Source organism: Ostrinia nubilalis, chromosome 2, assembly GCF_963855985.1.
Source record: "Ostrinia nubilalis chromosome 2, ilOstNubi1.1, whole genome shotgun sequence".
Taxonomy (NCBI): Eukaryota; Metazoa; Arthropoda; class Insecta; order Lepidoptera; family Crambidae; genus Ostrinia; species Ostrinia nubilalis.
In genome coordinates, this window is record NC_087089.1 from 1,905,050 (window position 1) to 1,924,549 (window position 19,500).

At 37.0% G+C, this 19,500-nt stretch overlaps 1 protein-coding gene across 1 annotated transcript; it reads left to right on the forward strand.

Annotated features, from left to right (window-relative positions):
* The first annotated feature begins 62 nt into the window (after nucleotides 1-62).
* LOC135079632 (surfeit locus protein 4 homolog) lies at nucleotides 63-18,368 on the forward strand. The gene is made up of 6 exons (XM_063974259.1): nucleotides 63-191; nucleotides 1,114-1,275; nucleotides 1,762-1,863; nucleotides 2,033-2,263; nucleotides 17,054-17,233; nucleotides 17,935-18,368. Exons 1-6 carry the CDS (start codon nucleotides 141-143, stop codon nucleotides 18,019-18,021), a joined length of 813 nt encoding a protein of 270 aa, XP_063830329.1. The 5' UTR covers nucleotides 63-140; the 3' UTR covers nucleotides 18,022-18,368.
* Nucleotides 18,369-19,500: the final 1,132 nt, after the last annotated feature.

Sequence of the window (19,500 nt, forward strand, 5' to 3'; positions counted from 1 at the left end):
AATCCATAAATGGACAGGAAGTTTAGTCCAAATAACCACACGTCATTCGACAGCCAAGTCAGCCAACGACTGACGTGACGAGTGTGGAAGTGAAATTTCTTTTTGGATTAGTGGTTGTGCCCGTGAATATATCCGTGAAAATGCAAATTCCAAATGAGTATATTTCAACTGCGGAAGATTTTGCAGATCAGGTAAGAAATATCTCGTTTTGGTCTATTTTAATACCATACTTTCATGAATAAACACCAAATTGAGCGTGTACTTTGATTTGTCACGTCACCGCACTTATTTTCTTGTTGGCGCTTATTGTTGAATGGATAACTACGAATTACTGTCCAATTCATACAAATAATATCGCCATGTGCCTGTGCTATTGTTAAATACACCAATGTTGAATTAGTCACTAACAAACAATCGACTCCAAAATTTTTACTCTGTTTAATTTTAATAAACCATTGGATGTTTCACCCTTTAACCTACTTATCAAACTTTTGCCATTATCTTTAAACAATTCGAAGTCACTAACTTCTGCTACAAATACTTGCTTGTTTCCTTTTAATTGAAAGTTCACTTCAAACACCTGCTGTAACTCCTATAGTCTACCTTCAGGAAACTGAGCAACATGGATCCCAACTCATTTCTAAATATAGTTCTAAAAGATTGTTAAAGTTCAGTTATGTCCATGAGTTATAGGATTTCTCCATATTTATGAACTAGGTTACATAAAAACACTTTCACTTTTATCATGATGTTGCTAGACTACCAACCCATCTATGCTTTGAGATTTTTGACTTCCTTTTGTGTAAATCATCAATATTCTTCCTGTATTTAGTATACCAAATATACATAATTTCCCTAAAATATACCAGATGCCAGATATATTAATGTTATCACTGTTAATTTAATAATAAACACTGTGATTATCTCTTAATATTACAACTACCTAAACCCTCATAAAATTTGATAATATTATTACTTTGATAATGCAAATAAAACATCCATAGTCAATGAAGTAGTCTACAAAATGGATAGAAATAAATTGTTACTAAAAAGTGATGTCTGTATAATTTTTGACAGTGAGGTGATGTTAATTCCTGAATATTACTTGCATAGGTAATCCGCAAAGGCAAAAATGTGTTGCCAACGGTGGCGCGGCTCTGCCTCATATCCACATTCCTGGAGGACGGCCTGCGGATGTGGTTCCAGTGGTCGGAGCAGCGTGACTACATGAACATGTCCTGGGGCTGCGGCACATTCCTAGCCACTGTGTTTGTGGTAAGTGTGCTACTAGTTTATTTCTAAAACATTGAAGAATACAATTATTTGTATACAGATTGATTTTACTATTTATGTATGGTTTACTTTTAAAAGCTAAGAAAATGAAAATTATTTATTCAGTTTTGACCTATATTATGGCAATTGAATGCTATGCGGGCTTTATGAATGTCCAAGTAGTTCCAGACTCATGCCCATGTTTACCATTATTGGTCTAAATAAACCATTTTCTAAACATTCCAGTGTGTTGTGTAAGTGCTTGTATTTTCGACATGCACATTTTAACTTTTAAGCCAGTTTATGCACTCATAAATTAATTAGTTTTCCTAATGACTGTTTGAACTTTCAACATACTTGTACTTACTTAATTTTACCTGATTATCCAAGTTAATTGAGTAATAAGCTTAATGGTACTATCTATTTTTACCTATCTTCAAGAAAGTTGGTTTTCTGTCCGGTATGTATATTAAAACTTTTGTTTTTCAGGTTGTAAATCTATTAGGTCAAATCGGCGGGTGTGTGATGGTACTCGGCAGACTGAAGGTTGACATTGCTTGTGGAATGCTCTTTTTCATTGTTGTTCTCCAGGTAAGTTTTATATTTATAGTAAAACAAAAACAAGTATACCTTTTTTAGTATTGAAAAGTCTTGTAGGTAATTCTCATTTTTCAATATAAAATAAGCCCTTATCTGAACACTACTAACACTATATATTGCCTAAGCTTAGTCGTAAATAAAACATTACATTTTGTTCCAGACATTCGCATACAGCATACTATGGGACATGCAGTTCCTCCTCCGCAACTTGGCGCTGATCGGCGCTTTGCTCCTCGTACTAGCGGAGGCGCGGGCTGAGGGCCGCAGTCTGTTCGCCGGAGTCCCGAGTCTCGGCGAGAACAAGCCCAAGACATACCTACAGCTGGCTGGCCGAGTGCTGCTCGCGTTTATGTTCATCACGCTGCTGAGGTTCGAGATCTCCTTCCTGCAGGTCAGTGTCGATGACATTTCTTCTTCAGGGTTCGAAAATATCCGATATTTATTATAAATATCAAAATATCGGATATTTATGATATATATCGGATATATATCAACTTTGATATATATCAATTTTGTATGAAAGCCATACTAATATTTTATTGTATTATTCATGAATACTATTGCATAAGTGTTACATAAACATGTTTTTAATGTTTTTAAAACTTAAAATCAGAGAAATAAAGCAAAAACATAAAATTTCTTTGAAATACGGCAAAATGAACTAAAAAAATAAAAATCTTATGTCAAAAAGTACAAACACAGTAACAAATTTTAAAAGTTGATATAATTATATCATTAAAACCGGCTTGATATATATCGGATATATATCCGATATACAGGGTGTCCCGTAATGTAACGTCAAGCCGGAACTGGGTGTTGAGGCAAGTTGTGCTGGTTATCAGAAAAATATAAAAAAAAATCTATGTGGCATATTTTAAAAATAATAGGCATTTAAAAAAAATCTAAAAATTCTACTCCAGGTGACGGTCCTTTTGCTCGTGTTGCCACAAATCTTCACTTTTTCCAAAATTTTTTTTTGTTATGTAACCCTGAATAATGCTTCTCTAAATTGTTATCAAAATTACAAAACCAGCTGCTCCAGCTTGGATGAAAAAAATACATTATTCTCAAAAAAAATTTCAAAATAAAAATTTTGCCTAGTTTAAATTGACTGTACTGAAAAAAAAATGTACTACGCGAGTGTGGCAAGTGACGTCATAATTTGGCGCATTTAGTAAGGATTCCAAAATGGTATAACACTTGGTAAATTTTTGCTGTAATTGTCGACAATTTTTGGTTTTTTGGAAATAGTCCCGTTTTTAACTTTATTTACCTTGGTTAAAAATTATTATTCTAATGTGCCCAAAATTCACAGAAACTTTTGTCACCATGACAGGAATTAGTAGATGACATACTGTGACAAAAGTCACCCGTGCGCGCGCGCCTTTACTACCTCCTCTGCCTGCACTTGTACTTGGTAACAGGGATAATAAGGATATGAAGTTTCGGTTATGGATACGGTTACGGATATTAGAATAATATTATACCGGTTTCGGTTACGGTCACGGATATGAAATCATTTCAGATTATCCGAAAGTCTCGGATAATTTCGGTTACGGAATTATTAGAATTTCAAAAATGTAGGTATAATACAAATAGCAAGATGCTGCGTGAGCGTGACCCACATAGCTACTTTATGTACCAACTAAGACGACACCTATGTATGATAAAGGTAAAACAGGCTGGCATATTAGATGGTGCCAGCGAATGCCAGACAAGTTGGTAACAAATATTAAGATTTAAGGTACAATTCCAAGACGGGCCGCAGACCGCAAACTGCAACCGCAAACTGCAAAACTATGAAATCGGCAGCGCGGTATTGCAGCTGCGGCGTGTATTCTGCAAATTTCATAGAGTTTTGCAGTTTGGCCTTTATCCGAAACTATCCGTAACTTTTGAATCAGTTTCGGTTACGGTTATGAACATTTTTTTATTTCGGATATCCGATAGTTTCGGTTACGGTTACGGATATCCATAACATCCCTGCTTGGTAAGATGGCCCTCTCCGTCCCGCTCATACCTTTTAAAATGGCTTCTCCACCTCACTTAAGCCAGAAACTTAAATTTTGGGCACATTAGAATAATATTTTTAACCAAGGTAGATAAAGTTAAAAACGGGATTATTTCCAATAAACAAAAATTGTCGACAATTACAGCAAGATTTTACAAAGTGTTATAACATTTTAGAATCCTTACTAAATGCGCCAAATTATGACGTCACTTGCCACACTCGCGTAGTACAATTTTTTTTCAGTACAGTCAGTTTAAACTAGGCAAAATTTTAATTTTGATATTTTTTTTGGGAATAATGTATTTTTTTCATCCAAATTGGAGCAGCTGGTTTTGTAATTTTGATAACAATTTAGAGAAGCATTATTCAGGGTTACATAACAAAAAAAAAATTTGGAAAAAGTGAAGATTTGTGGCAACACGAGTAAAAGGACCGTCACCTGGAGTAGAATTTTTAGATTTTTTTTAAATGCCTATTATTTTTAAAATATGCCACATAGATTTTTTTTTATATTTTTCTGATAACCAGCACAACTTGCTTCAACACCCAGTTCCGGCTTGACGTTACATTACGGGACACCCTGTATATCAAGATATATATCCCTTGATATATATCCTCGAACCCTGCTTCTGATAGATGTCACAGATCGCACCTTAAAGCTTAAAAGGGTCGCGCGACCTGTCATTGGCCTATGATCGCGCCGACGATGGCGATCTGCACGCGTTGGTGTGTTTGAAGCATAAGTGAGATTTTTATCAAATGCACGCTAAGGTTATGGTCTCCTATAAACGCCGTAGGCCGCGTCATAATGCTTACTATAGTACTATTGTGAATGTTACTATAGTACTAGCCCGCAGAATCGCTAAAATCAAGTGGCAGTGGGCAGGGCACATAGCTCATAGAGCTGACGGCCGCTGGGGCAGGAAAGTTCTTGAGTGGCGACCACGAGCCGGAAGACGTAGTGTAGGCAGGCCTCCCACTAGGTGGACCGACGATCTGGTGAAGGTCGCGGGAGGCGCCTGGATGCGAGCGGCGCAAGACCGGTCTTTGTGGAAATCCTTGTCCAGCAGTGGACGTCTTTCGGCTGAAACGAACGAACGATAGTACTATTGTGGTCTCCTTCAGACGTCTACCTTGGCGTTCAGCCGCAATAGGAACGTTTGACGCTGACGGACGGACGGACGGACGCCGCTTATAGCGTTTTAGAAGACCATACCCTAAAAACTTTACTAAGTGAGTGCCAATCTTAACTGTACTGACTGGCTAAACAGTAGCTGTAGTGTTTAGAAAAACAGTTATGTTATGAGGATTAGTCTTGTTAACAGTCGATGTGTTTAAAACATAGTGTAATGTAGAACGCCATGCCGTGAGTTCTGTGTCGCTCCGCTCCGTTGACCACCGCTAATGATGACAGATCTCTTGTGGCATTCACAAAATGCAACAAAAGCACTTTTAGTAGTTTTTTATAGTCTTCTTAGACAGACTAGGTATCAAATTGAGAAATTTCCAAGAGGTGATGTCCAAACTTTAAGGCAATTAAGTAATCTGTAAAAAAACGAGAGTCTGACCTCCAGAAAAAGTTTTAAGAATCAACCTTACAAATAGCCAATTCTGCCTTTTCACTGAAAAGTAATACATAGGTAGGTAAATAGTAATATGTTGTACAAGCCCTTAAGGCTTGGTATTTCTGCTAAAGTAGGTATTTCGCGCTGTCAAAATCTGCGCGCGCAATACTTCGCCGAAGACAGCGCGCCAAAGAGCTCTCGCGGCTACACAGTATAGAAATACGCAGTTTAGAAATACGCAGTTGGTTAGGTTAGGTTAACTTCCTTCCGTTCAAGCGTCACACTCACAGCACTTTCTAATACAAATCATATCCAAGTGATAAAAATGAAAACAACTTTCAAAATTTTTGGGAATATATTTTAGAATCGAATAAATTTAGAATATAACTGCCAAAGTAAACACGGTTCAAAGAGGCGTGGCGTCACCCGACCTTCCGGAGGTTCCGCGCCGGCTAAAAGAATTTCAAGATTACGTCACCCGACCTATCGGTAGATCCTCGGGAGCTTGAGCGATTGGAAAAACATTTTATGATCAGTAGCGATTATTTAGAGCTCACTCGTCACTCGTAGTAGCGATTATTTAGAGCTTGGATAATAAATTATAGTTGTTGCAATTCACGAAACTTTGCATGAGGTTAATTACATTAATCAGTACACGCATCAATTTTTTTCAGTCTTTTTGTTTATTAATAAATAAAAATATCATACTAAAATTGCATACATATTTGTTTGTATTGGTCTGGGTGTTTTCTTTCCATAATTTATGTATAACGTATGTACGGGGCTCTGTAACGAAAATCACTATGAGCAATGAGCATCACACACGGTTACCTGGAGTGCATTACCGCAGCAAATTTTTTATAAATGTTGTGCTTTAGAGAGTCGAGAGTATAGCATATAATTTTCCATCGTGAGCAGAAATTTGTCCACTAAAAGCAAAATTCGTTCAAATTATAGTTTTAAAGTTATTAGGAAAAAACACATTTTGCTGGGGTAACGTTTCAAACATTACCCTGGCAATTTTTTTTTTGAAAGTCGTTCTATCCCGGAACCAAATACATGGATAGATAGCTCTTGTTGCGTAGTAATTTGTCCACGAATAGCAAAATTTGTTCGTGTTCCGGTTCTCAAGTTATTTAGAATTTTGCTGGGGTAATGTTTTGTGATGTCCCAGATCTCGTAAATGGCTCAACGCAGAAGTTTGAAAAAAATACCAATGATAGACCTTGATATTATGTCCAAATTAGTTCAAACATTATTCATTGATTTGAATGATAAACACCAGTGTAATTAAAAGATTTCGAAAATCAGATAAAACGGATTTGTGTGTGTGAGAAACCAGTACTCTTACAATCGAATAAAAAGGTGTAGCATGTACCCTTGGTACACCTTTATAACCACAGTAAATATAAATGATGTGGCTTTGCGCAAAAAAGAGATTTCAAGAAATCTAATTTATTTTAACAGTCTTACTTTTGTGGCCGAATACGCGATTCCCTTATAACAAAGGAACATGGCATACAATGGACAAATTAAAATGTTCCTTGAATAAGCTATCCTGTTAATTTCAGCTTTATATTACGACTTATAAGAAAGTTATCGAACTGCAAAAAAATATCAGGAATTCTTCTATAAGCCGACCAAATTATAAAGGTTACAAAAAAGCGACCGTTCCATACATTAACTCCAGTTTTAAATCCGTTGACATCTGCTGCATCTGCCATCTTTTTGCTTAGAAGATTCTTCCATCTTGCAGCGTAGACCTTTAGCTACAGACCTTAGACAGTATTTTTGTGAAAATTCTTACGCATGGTGGAGGAAGGGACGCTCTAGACACTCAAGTCTACAAGGAGTCACATCAACTCCAGTTTTAAATCCGTTGACATCTGCTGCATCTGCCATCTTTTTGGTTAAAAAACTCTTCCATCTTGCAGCGTAGACCTTTAGCTACAGACTTTAGACAGTATTTTTGAAACATTCTTACGCATGGTGGAGGAAGGGACGCTCTAGAGACTCAAGTCTACAAGGAGTCATATGAACTCCAGTTTTAAATCCGTTGACATCTGCTGTATCTGCCATCTTTTTGGCTAGAAGATTCTTCTATCTTACAGCTTAGACCTTTAGCTACAGACCTTAGACAGTATTTTTTATTATTTATTTGTGTCAGTGTGCTCTTCTAAAGAGTGTAAGACGATTGTATGTAGGTACTATTAAAATGTAATTTTAACTCATTGGTTTTGTCTCATATTTGAGGAATGTAGTAGTCTTCGTTTAAAAGGATGCGAACGATTTAAATTTCAATAGGTAGACAAAATTGATAATTCTTAATTATCAAAAATTTAAGCTTTCTCCAGTAACACTGATATTATTATACTGTGACTCATCAAAGTCACCATTGTCAAAAATATTGACAAATCGCGAACTGTCACGGCCAAAAAACTGACACGCGTCCGTCCTCCGTAAGCGCCACCGCGCGACTGATTGAGATTGTCCAAGCCGTCATGGACGATTTTTCCACATTTTTTAACATAGTAACTAAATAAGACGCAATATAAAAATTTCATCCGTTAAAAGCCCTCAAGTTATTTCTTAACTTTAGTTTAGTAAAAGATTTAGAATCTCAAATCGCTTATTTTAAAAATAAAACCATAAATAGAAAACGAATAGAGGTAACTTTGGGAATATATTCTATCGAGTCAACTTCATCAAATCGTGTTTCCATCCGTTAATAGCCCTAGAAAATATCCTCAACTATGCCCAATAAAAATCTTAGCCTTTAATTTTACTGTTTAGTACCTCAAAAATGAAAAATGAAAACCTCATTTTCGCCATTTTCTCTGCTACCCGGCCTTAATTCGTGCGTCCACCTGTTGTGGAGAGGCGTGATTTGGCGACGTCTGAGGCATGCGTCGCGACTTGGCAATGATATAAACGAACGAAAAATACCCGCCTGTCTTGTTGCCATATCGTCTTTCTTAAAAATCATTTAAAAACTTCAGACAATGTTGTTTTTAAATATTGTTGTAGTCAACGTTTATAGAGACTTGTCTTCCTCTTGCACAAAATTCACAATCAGCTGATAATGTTTATTTTTTTAGTTTGCATTTTGGTTTCACAAGTTGGTAACAAGTTTTTGGCATGCGTATCATTATGATGTTGCGTCGTATCTGTTGTGATTCTGACCAAAATAAACAACATTTTATTTATTATATAAAGGCAATCTACAATCAACGATAATTTTCCTCATTTTATGAGATGATGACTAATAAAGTACCTAATGTATTGTTCATGTCCACAATATTTAGTGATATCAATGCATTCCTCTATTGTTGCACTGTTTATGCTTCGCGGTCTCAGCCAGTGTTGCATAGGGGTTTTACAAAAGACGCGTACATAATTGATTCAATAGTTCACACACTAATTATGGATAGACTAATATTTTAATTGGTTTATTTAATACAGCACATTATATACCACTGTCTGGCCACGTGAAAAACAAGTCACCCAGTCCAGAGATTAGCAAACATATTAACTAACAAAAACTATTTACTAAAAGAAATAATTACGATAATAAAGCTGTAGACAATAAGCGTAATACGACCGTAAATAATCATTTGTAGAGTTAGCATGATTTGGCATTTCGATTACAAGTTAAATATTATTGCAAGTCACGATAACACGCAAATCGTCGCGCTCAGTAATAAACCTTTTGTACCCTTTGCACCACCGGCCTGCACCACTGGTGGTGCAAAGGGTATTTTTAAATCCCTCTTGCACCACCAACAAATAGTGCTGTGCTACCATCGACTGTAAAACTAGTAGTAGACTGTATGTTATAAATTAATCAAAACCTACCTAAAAGTTTTAATTTATTTATTGCAGTGCAATAAACGCATTGAAACTTCAAGGGGAATTCTTGGCGGGAAATTGAAGCGTCATGTTCAGCAGTTTTGTTTTTTTATATTTGTTTTTAGCCTAATAACATGATGTGTGAGGCGTGGCTGTATGCATGGAACAGCGTTTAGGAGTTGTTTACCTTTCATCATCACCTCATCAACATGAAATGATGACTACAAGTCACAAATACTTGAATGACTTAAGAATAAAATGATATCAAAAACTTAACACGTGCCTATAAACATTTCACTTGAGACCCACGATACCCCGGGCCTACGATTACATACAACGAATAATTAGTACCAGGGCAACATAACCATAAAGGAGCTATTTTAAGATACATGATTATTTCTCGGGACAACCAAGAAGAATTTGATATAGCTCCTTTATGATTATGTTGCCCTGGTACTTTAATACATAATTTTTAGTAACTCTTGAAAATATTTAATAGTCCTTGTTACTCAGAAAATTATTTGGATTTTAATAGTGAAATATATGTTGTCAAATCTGTCCAGTAGTTTCGGAGCCTATTCAGAACAAACAATCAAATATTTCCTCTTTATAATATTAATATTATATAAATTATAATTATAGATAATCGTTTTACAGTTAATGGTAGTGCGGCACTATTGGTGGTGTAAAGGGGATTAAAAAATACCCTTTGCACCACCAGTGGTGCAGGCCGGTGGTGCAAAGGGTACAAAAGGGTAATAAATTATATTATTACCTCACCAATCTTGCTTGCCATTTTTTATGGGTTACAAAGTAGCAGTAACGTAAAATGACACGTACGTACGCACGTTATTATTTCACGTTTAAAATACGGTTCCCTTTAATCTGTGTTGTGATGTATGTATATGGTTTTTTAAGAAGCCTTTTAGCCTTATTCAATTTGGTGAATCCTTGCAACCTTGGCATGTTGTTTAAATTCAGTACCCGAATTTTTGTACCCTAGATCACGGATCTATAAAGGACAATGTTCGTTCTCCATACATTGTTCGCCTAAGAACCAACAATTTTGACATATTACTACCCGAAAGCGAAATAATACGATTCTGTGTGTAAGAACAATGATTCCTGATGGACACTTGCCATAAAATTAATGATTAAGAATATTAAATCACAGCGATTTTATAATATGTCGTTTATGACAACATGGCGTCTAATGTATTGTGTGAATGTATGAACACCGATTCGCGAAAAATGTTTTGTATTGTCGTCACGCCGAGTCGCAGCCAAATAGTATAAAATAATAGAATAAGTTTTAGAAATAGGTACAACTCGGCATTCCACTTTTATAATATGCCCACATATTGCACGTAAATAAACAACATGAATCGTAGGTTGTTTCCACCCTTGTCATCTGACACATGAAATAAACTCCTATTGTATTATAGATATCGAAGCCGAATCGTATATAATAATAGAATGGGTTTTGGAGATCACTCGTGGTTCCACTTTTATAAAATACCTACATATTGCATAAAAATAACACGAATCATGAGTTTTCTTTTCACCATTTACATCTGACACGAGATAACAAACTCCTATCTCCATGACTACCGTCGTAGTCTATGCCAAAGACTACAATATTTTAAGCAAGAAGTTTCAAACCTTAGCGGCTACGGTAACCCCTGGGCCACATACATCATGATAACATTCGGTCGACACCGGAACGAAGTCTTGCGATTATGCAAAAAAGCATCGTATTCTAGTGCGGCTATATCAAGTTCAACCGGGGTTTTAATTCGACTAAAGTCCTGACTAAAGACTGGAAGAAAATACGCCGCATTGTATGAGCACTTCGTGTTCGTTAAAGCGGCTTCAGATCTAGAGCCCACATATTTTTCTTTCCAATAATATCCGCAAGTAGCGCTGCATGATCTTTACAACAAAAACGGCAATAGTTATTAAGGTGCCAAAATTATATGATTACTTTGGCACGGTATTATACACGTTCGAAGATTTGTCATTTTCATTCATTTCATCATCATCATCATCATTTCAGCCACAGGACGTCCACTACTGAACATAGGCCTCCCCCAATGACTTCCACATCGCACGGTTGGTAGCGGCCTGCATCCAGCGTCTTCCCGCTACCTTTATCAGGTCGTCGGTCCACCTTGTGGTGGGTTGACATTGCAGAATATGACTTTTGATAGGTTCATCATAGAATTCGGCGGGGATATCCTCACGGAGGAAGTTCGTAAAAGGGCAGAACAAGATCTTATAATAATGCAAGGCCGAAGCTGTAACGCGCGTGCTCCTACGTGTAATCCGGCGAGTATGCAATACATAGTAATGTCTGGTAAATAGTGGTAATACGTATCGTTCGTTCGTTCGTTTCAGCCGAAAAGACGTCCACTGCTGGACAAAGGCCTCCCCCAAGGATTTCCACGAAGACCGATCCTGCACCGCTCGCATACAGGCACCTCCCGCGACCTTCACCAGATCGTCGGTCCACCTAGTGGGAGGCCTGCCCACACTACGTCTTTCGGCTCGTGGTCGCCACTCAAGAACTTTCCTGCCCCAGCGGCCATCAGCTCTACGAGCTATGTGCCCCGCCCCGTCTATGTCTATATGCGCTACGATTACAGGGTATCATTTTGCATAGTCGCAAGACTTCACTCCGCTGCTGTCAAATCAATGTCGCATAATGTTATCGCAATGTGTGTGGCCCTTGGCCTAATCACAGAAGCCTATGCGAAGAAAGAGCACTTGAATGACAATGAAAATCAGGGTTACCATTTTATAAGATCTCCTCACTATTGAGGGTAACAAAGTAACATTAATAATCTAGCCATTAATTACATTTATTACCTATACGAGAAAGTAAAGCAACATGCGGTTTTATTTTAATTTGTAAAATATTTGTAACAGTTTGTTCCAAGTTTAGTTTTACAACAGTATTGCTGTTTCAGCTGTCACTGTGAAGCTTTGGGAAAATAAATAAATAGAAAAAATATTAACATAAATATTTATTTAAGTTTTTATGTTCATTATCATAATATGCCAATTTAAGTTACACTGTGTGACAGTCTTTGACACTAAACAAACTCTTCAGCTTAATAATACCTACCTACAGGGCGTTTTTATAGTTACTCTTGCTGATGAAACAAGAAGGGTTGATTCTACTACTGAAATACAACTACTTTTCTTACAGGACCAATATCAAATTCTCAAAAAAATTCACATCCTCGTGATGGTGATAATTTCTATGGAGAGGTTTTTTTTTATATTCGGTCTCTTGGGATAAATTATTCCATTTGAGTAGTAGAATTAATCCTTTTTATTTGATCACATATAAAAATAACACAAGTGTTTAGGAAAACTTCTTCTTTGGTATGGTATCACTACGGAGTTATAATGTCGGCAACTCTGTATCACTGACTTGTAACTTTCAAACAGTATGAATAATAAGGGCACCACATTGGTTTTCTTTCTGAAAAAAGGCTTTCACTTTTAGTACTAACCCTTTGGCACTATTTCATTGAAATAAAAATACAATAAACGCACAGAAGACTGAAATTGAGTCAACAGACGTGACATTTATAATTTGTTGACATTATGACAGTTTGACAAGACTAGGGATTGAAAAAGTTTTAATTGAAAAAGTAAAATGACAATTTATTAAAACGATTCACAAGGATATAATCGATTAAAAATATTTATAAAATGTTCTGATACTTGCCTGTAGCGATTATCCAATCCTGGTTTCTACTGAAAAACTACCTCGTGGCAAGATTTTAATAAAATAATAAAATCTTTATCTTCTCTTTCACAATCTATAAAAGTTCATTTGGTCTATTACTATACATGTGCTATGAATGAGGGTTTTCGCGATTGAAAAATCCGCGAGATGGCAATACGTAGACGCGAGGTCCAAATGCTGCATGATTGGTGGATATCTGTCAATGTCATGTCAAAAATAACCAATCATGCAGCATTTGGACCTCACGTCTACGTATTGCCATCTGGCGGATTTTTCAATCGCGAAAACCCTCATTGGCATAGATTATGAGAGACTGGCAACTATACTAGGTTGATATATGTTTCTCACACTTCAACTGGCATTGGATTCAACATCGGATTCTGACACTTTTACAGTTATGATACCATGAATATCAGTTTATGGTCCTAATTATTTTTATTTTATTTGCGACCTTCGACCAGTTGGACACTTTAGATAGCTTCTTGTAATAGTGTCAATATCTTTTTAGCTTTTAACGCAAATCTAGTCTTCAAAGCAGTTTAATCGATTTATTTTATTTTCAAAATCGATATTTTATTGTCTATGATGGCCGCAGGAACATCACTATACATGGACTCCCAGCAATAAAGTACGGTAATGCCTCGTACAGATTTTATCGGCAAAAATTATGGAACTTGATAGGTTTTAGACCATGCCACGCACCAAAACGTCCGGAAGTTGTAATAGTATTATAGAATAAACGTTAAAAGACTTATTTATTTAATTTTTCAATGCTTAAGTGTCCATTAGAATGAAAGGGTGCTTAATGTATTAAAAAAAATAGAAAATAATTATGATGGGTTAATGTTTTTGGGCGGTTTTTAGCATTGAAGTAATATTACTACGTATAGAACAGACATCGCGAACAAAATATGTACAGTGCGGGGTGCGGGGCGGGAATTTGACGGACAGCTGTCAGTCAAATCCATGACTATCAAGTTTCATAATTTATAGCGATAAAATCTGCACCAGAAAATGTCGTACTTCATTGATAGGATTGCACGAATAGTGACGTTCCTGCGGTCGCCTCATCATAGACATTGTGAAACGATTGTGAAAATAAACAAATCGGCTAAATTGAGTTAAATTTTCATGGTGCTCAATAGCAAAAAGGTTCAGCTACTTACATTATTTTCTTTTATTATATTGTGCGTTTCCTGATGTAATCTAAGCTCCCCTCCCTTAGACTAAAATTAGCCCTCCTAGACAAGTGACAAAACGTAGCAGTTGAAACATTCGAAATCACTTCGCTCTGCCGTTTTTTGGTGTTAGTTACTTCACTCTGTGATGCGATTTTAAAATTACAACTGGCGATTCCGAATTCACAACTGAGGGGACTGAGGCTAATCGTGTTACTTGTGCTACAAGTGCGTATGGGCTTCATACTGATGCTTAAGCCATTAATTATTTTTCTTCCCCGAAAATCTAATGTAATCGATAATCGCCTTGAGAATCGTTAACTGGTATTTTCTAATTCGATAAAAAAATTACCCATCTCTAGTTTAAAACTGTCATCCAACAGCGCACGAAATATTATGAGTTATAGATAATGATACCATTACAGAGGCGACACTTCGTTTACGTTTAGTTTCTGCCTATTGAATTGGATACTGTAAGGAAACATCGTCATCATCATTTTAGCTACTGGACGTCCACTGCTGAACAAAGATTTCCTCTAATGATTTCCACATCGCCCAGTTGATAGTGGCCTGCACCCAGCGTCTTCCTGCTATCTTCAGTCAGTCCATCTTGAGATTTTAGAAAAATTCCGACTCGTCACGGTAGGAACAAAGCTAGGGTTGACCCACGCCTTCACTCCAGAACCAATAAAATAACTGAAAGTTAGAAACTTTCAGTTATTTTATTGTCTCTTTTGTTAACTATCTCAGTGGTTGAGTACACGTATAATAGCTGTGAGGTAGAAGTTACGGGACTATTCCCACCTCTCCTTTTCACCGCTGCATCTCCTGTGTAGCTAGCACCTAGACTAGTTGATTTAAAGCCAAGGTATATCAGTTTTTAGGTAATGACTTAGTGCATCTAAAAATGTAAAACTCTCTAGTTTTTGGTAACATTTAAAAATCTAAAAAGAAGCATCATTTTTTATACCAAGAAATTTCTAAGAAATTTAAATGGAAGCTTTTGATGACAACGTATTGCTTACTTTTTCAGCTGTCGAACGAATCACTTTTATACTCATAGGTCCTGTACATCGGTAGATTTGGTAAATAAATGAATCCATCCGGACTCAGAAACTAAAAAAATTAAAATAGCTGTAATTTTTTAATACTGGATTTGTCGATTAAATTGAACATATTACTGCGCCCTAACGGGTCGGACACTGGTGACCAGACACACTGTACAATTATTATAATTTTAGCCTATCTCGTGAGCTAGGTGTCAATAATTAGGGTGATTTACTAACTAACCAGTCGCATACGAACAACAGCAGTGAGATTCAAACAAGTTTGATCCATGATGCCGCACGACTATTGTGTGAGCCCACCCGTAACCCGTAACCCAAGCTTATTTAGCTTAACACGAGGGGCTGGACGGGACTATTAGTAGGTAATTTGTGCAATACAAAGTGCTTATAATCTTTAAAAAAATCTTTTTATTGCTGTATTTAACCTTCCTTTCGTATACTAATTTATGCGTCAGTGTCAAGTCTGCGATTTTTATTCTTTGAAATTTTCGTAAAATGGCTGCCGCCGCGGTGACGCCTTGTAATTAACAAATTAAAATTAAATTAGTGTTTTAAAGCGCATAAATGTACAACTTAATGGTAAAAAGTCATTCCTTGATTTTTACTTAATATGTATCTGGAGTTATTTGAACAGTATTTTCGTCTATAGGATGGCATATTTCAAAAAACAAAACTGCACTCAAGCGTGTTGTCACAGCAACCGCTGAGCACATACTAATTGAATTTCGGTCCGTGGACCTATTTACGTGCCAGAAACAGTCTAGTTGACATGTCTTCTCTAGTACGTAGTACATTATAACTCAATGGTTTTTAGGCGGTTTCTGACAATGTCCTTTATAGTCCACGCACTAGACCATGTGGGTTCTTCTTGTTTTAAAGTCATCATAGAACTGTAGGTTATAATGTACTTAAAATTTATAATTTTCTTTTAACTCATCCACTCAGAGAGGCTGTTTTATCAATGTCACAAACTGTTAAATTACTTTATTGAGCAGATACTGCCCACAGTTCAAACAATGTAATAAATATGCTAATGTCTTACTGACGTCATAGTCTACTACGTTAACTTGTACAATGAAGTAATTACATAACTTAATTTGCATGGTTATTTCGATATAATTTTACTGTAATAGTTTTCCAATACGAATTGAATCTTATAATTATTGTTTTAATCTCCCAAACGCTTACCTTAGGCAATATGTACTAACTGTTTGCAACGAACGGGAAAAGTGAATCAATGCCGTCACTTTGATTTATAAACTGTTATCGATTTCAAAGCAACTAATATGTAATTTACACTTCGATTAGTGTAAATCACAACCTGAACCTTTTTGAATTGGCCAATTTAAATGTGATCGTCCTCTAAATTGACCCAATCAGCCCTCTACCCACACAGAGTAACTATTCAATTTCGCGATCATAAAGTAGCTGCGTACAAAGAGACGAAAACGTTTTCTGAGGAAGCTGTCTGTTATTTTGGCTAGGGACTAGAATTCGTAAACCACGCCTCTACATCATCCAAAAATTCAACTTTATTTTAATAGCTTAGATGACAATTTCTGTAAAAACTGTATTAAGACCAACCCCAAATACTAATTAACAGCCCGCGCAAACTATCGGCCATCGATAGGTCATCACCCTGTCGATCTCTATAGGCCGTGAATGTGTGTCGTTCCAATTTTAAAAAGGTTTTGGGTATTCCCAATGGCCCATCTTACCCCACTTACTAAACTGACTGTTGTTCGTTGCAGATCGTGCAAGACCTGCTGGGCAGCATCCTGATGATCCTGGTGACGGTGGGCTACCGCACCAAGCTGTCGGCGCTCATGCTGGTGCTGGTGCTGACGGTGCTGAACCTCTACCACAACGCCTGGTGGAGCGTGCCCTCCTACAAGCCGCTCCGCGACTTCCTCAAATATGACTTCTTCCAGGTACGGTTCAGTTTCAAATGGAATTTCTTGTAGCGGAGTTTTGGGCTGACACTGTGTAGGTTTGTTGACACGACAAGATGAAGGAGGGTGCTTTGGGATGCGATGCGTCCGATGTTCGTTTATGCGGGTTGCAGACCAAGAGCTAAACTAAATTAAGGCCGAACCTTTAGAGTAGGCGCACACCGTTAATTTTTCGTCGGGTATGGGAGTGCGCACACTACGCCGATTCGATTTGGCCGATTCTTCATACAATTTAAAATCGGGCACAATTAACGACCAACTAAAAATGAACGGTGTGCGCCTACTCTTAGCTAAGCTCGCATAGCTGTCGCAGTTTTTCATAGTTGTGTGCTAAATGCAAACTATCTAGACAATAGAAATGCTGCTACATAGCATTATTTGAATAAAAATATATCGGCCCTAAACAGATGCCAATATTTTTACATTCTTTTCAGTCTTCTATCCGAGGCTATGACAATGTGGTTTTCAATAAGTTATAGCCTCTTATCATATTTTTCTGACGTATAAGATAGCTGTCCTGTTATAGTGTAATTTTGTATCATAATCCGTCTCGCTTATTTTGCTGAAGTAGTAACCGTCCATCCAACTGTATAATAAACATTTGCAAATTACCATTAAATGTTACCAAACACCAATCTATTTATAATTTGTGTATTAACAAAACTTATTTATTTTTCCAGACGTTATCAGTGATCGGCGGGCTGCTCATGATAGTGTACTTGGGCCCGGGCGGCGTGAGCATGGACGAGCACAAGAAACGGTGGTAACCGCCGCGCGCGCTGTGAGTCGGACTAGTCGGCGACAGAATTGCAATCACTGCACCGTTCTTCCGACAATGAACTGGCTGAGACGCGTTCATACGGCACCTTGTTGTTAAGGCGGCGGTACACATGCCTGTGTTTACCATGAGTTAAGCCTTGATCACACGTACCGAGTAAACGGGCGAGACAGTAAAATGTTTACTCGGTCGAGAGAGTTGGGTGAGCGAGTCACATACTCGAGCACTCGGCGTAATGTTCATACACACCGAGTACTCGGCCAGAGCACTGTCTCGCCCGTTTGCTCGGTACGTGTGATCAAGGCATTACGTTAGGTGTGCTCGCTAGCGAGTGCGTCAAACGCTAGGGGCGCTGTACAATTTGTCATACATTTCATGTAATTTTTTACGCAGTACATCTAACGAAACTCATGGTAAGCACACAGCAACTTGCACGTCATGTGTATACGATAACTGGCATGCTTGTATCTGGCAAGCGAGTAGATCGCACAGTATTTGATTTTAATTTTTTATGATGGAAATACAGGCATGCAAGGACGCAAATTGCATGTAATTGCGCCAGTCAATTACGCCAGTTACTCGCACATGCCGTTCATAAGCATGCAAGCTACAGCTTCACAGGCATGTGTATCGCCGCCTTTACACGGTTCTATTAACCCAGCGTGGGTCACCAAATCGCAGGACGATGCTCATCTATTATTAAAAAATATTAATAAAACATTTTTACTTGATGTCCTCGTCTTATAAAGTTACTCGGTTTAACGAGTTATTAAATTTGATAGAACATATAATGTGCTGTATGAACGAGCTGTTAAAAATTCAAAGAGTATAACTATTTTGATGTTTTATAATGCCATTCCTGATATTATGCTGGTGTAAACAGCCAAGCGGGATACTTGCATAATGTTGGCCGAATATTATTTAGAAAATAAGTCTGTTTAGGAAACATTGAATGTTTTATGACTAGATGTGATTTCCATTTTGTAATATGACGTATTTTAAATCGATTTACAGTTGACAAAATTAACAGTAACCAATCTAGATCTTTATCTACTGCCAATATTAAAGCAACCACCTTTATCGTAATTTACTATCACAATAATAAAAGTTTTACGTTACTTTAATCTGAATGTTATCAATTATACAATAATGTTTATCAATATGACTTGAATTACGTCAATTCTAAGACTGTATTGGTATATTATTACAATATTTTAAAGGCTGTAAGTTAATAGGCCGGTTTAACGTCGCTTTAGGTTCTGAGAAATTGTTACAGGTGTGTTTACATTTGAATTTTTTTGTATGTCTTCGATGATACATTTCGTTACACCTTTTATACTCGGCTTTTTTCTATCTATATTATTCATGTGACAGTAATTGTGAATTCTGACGCTCTATAATTATTATTACGTGTCGTGCAACATTAAAATCGAGGCGGATTTGAAATTGTGTCGCGAGTGAGATCGGC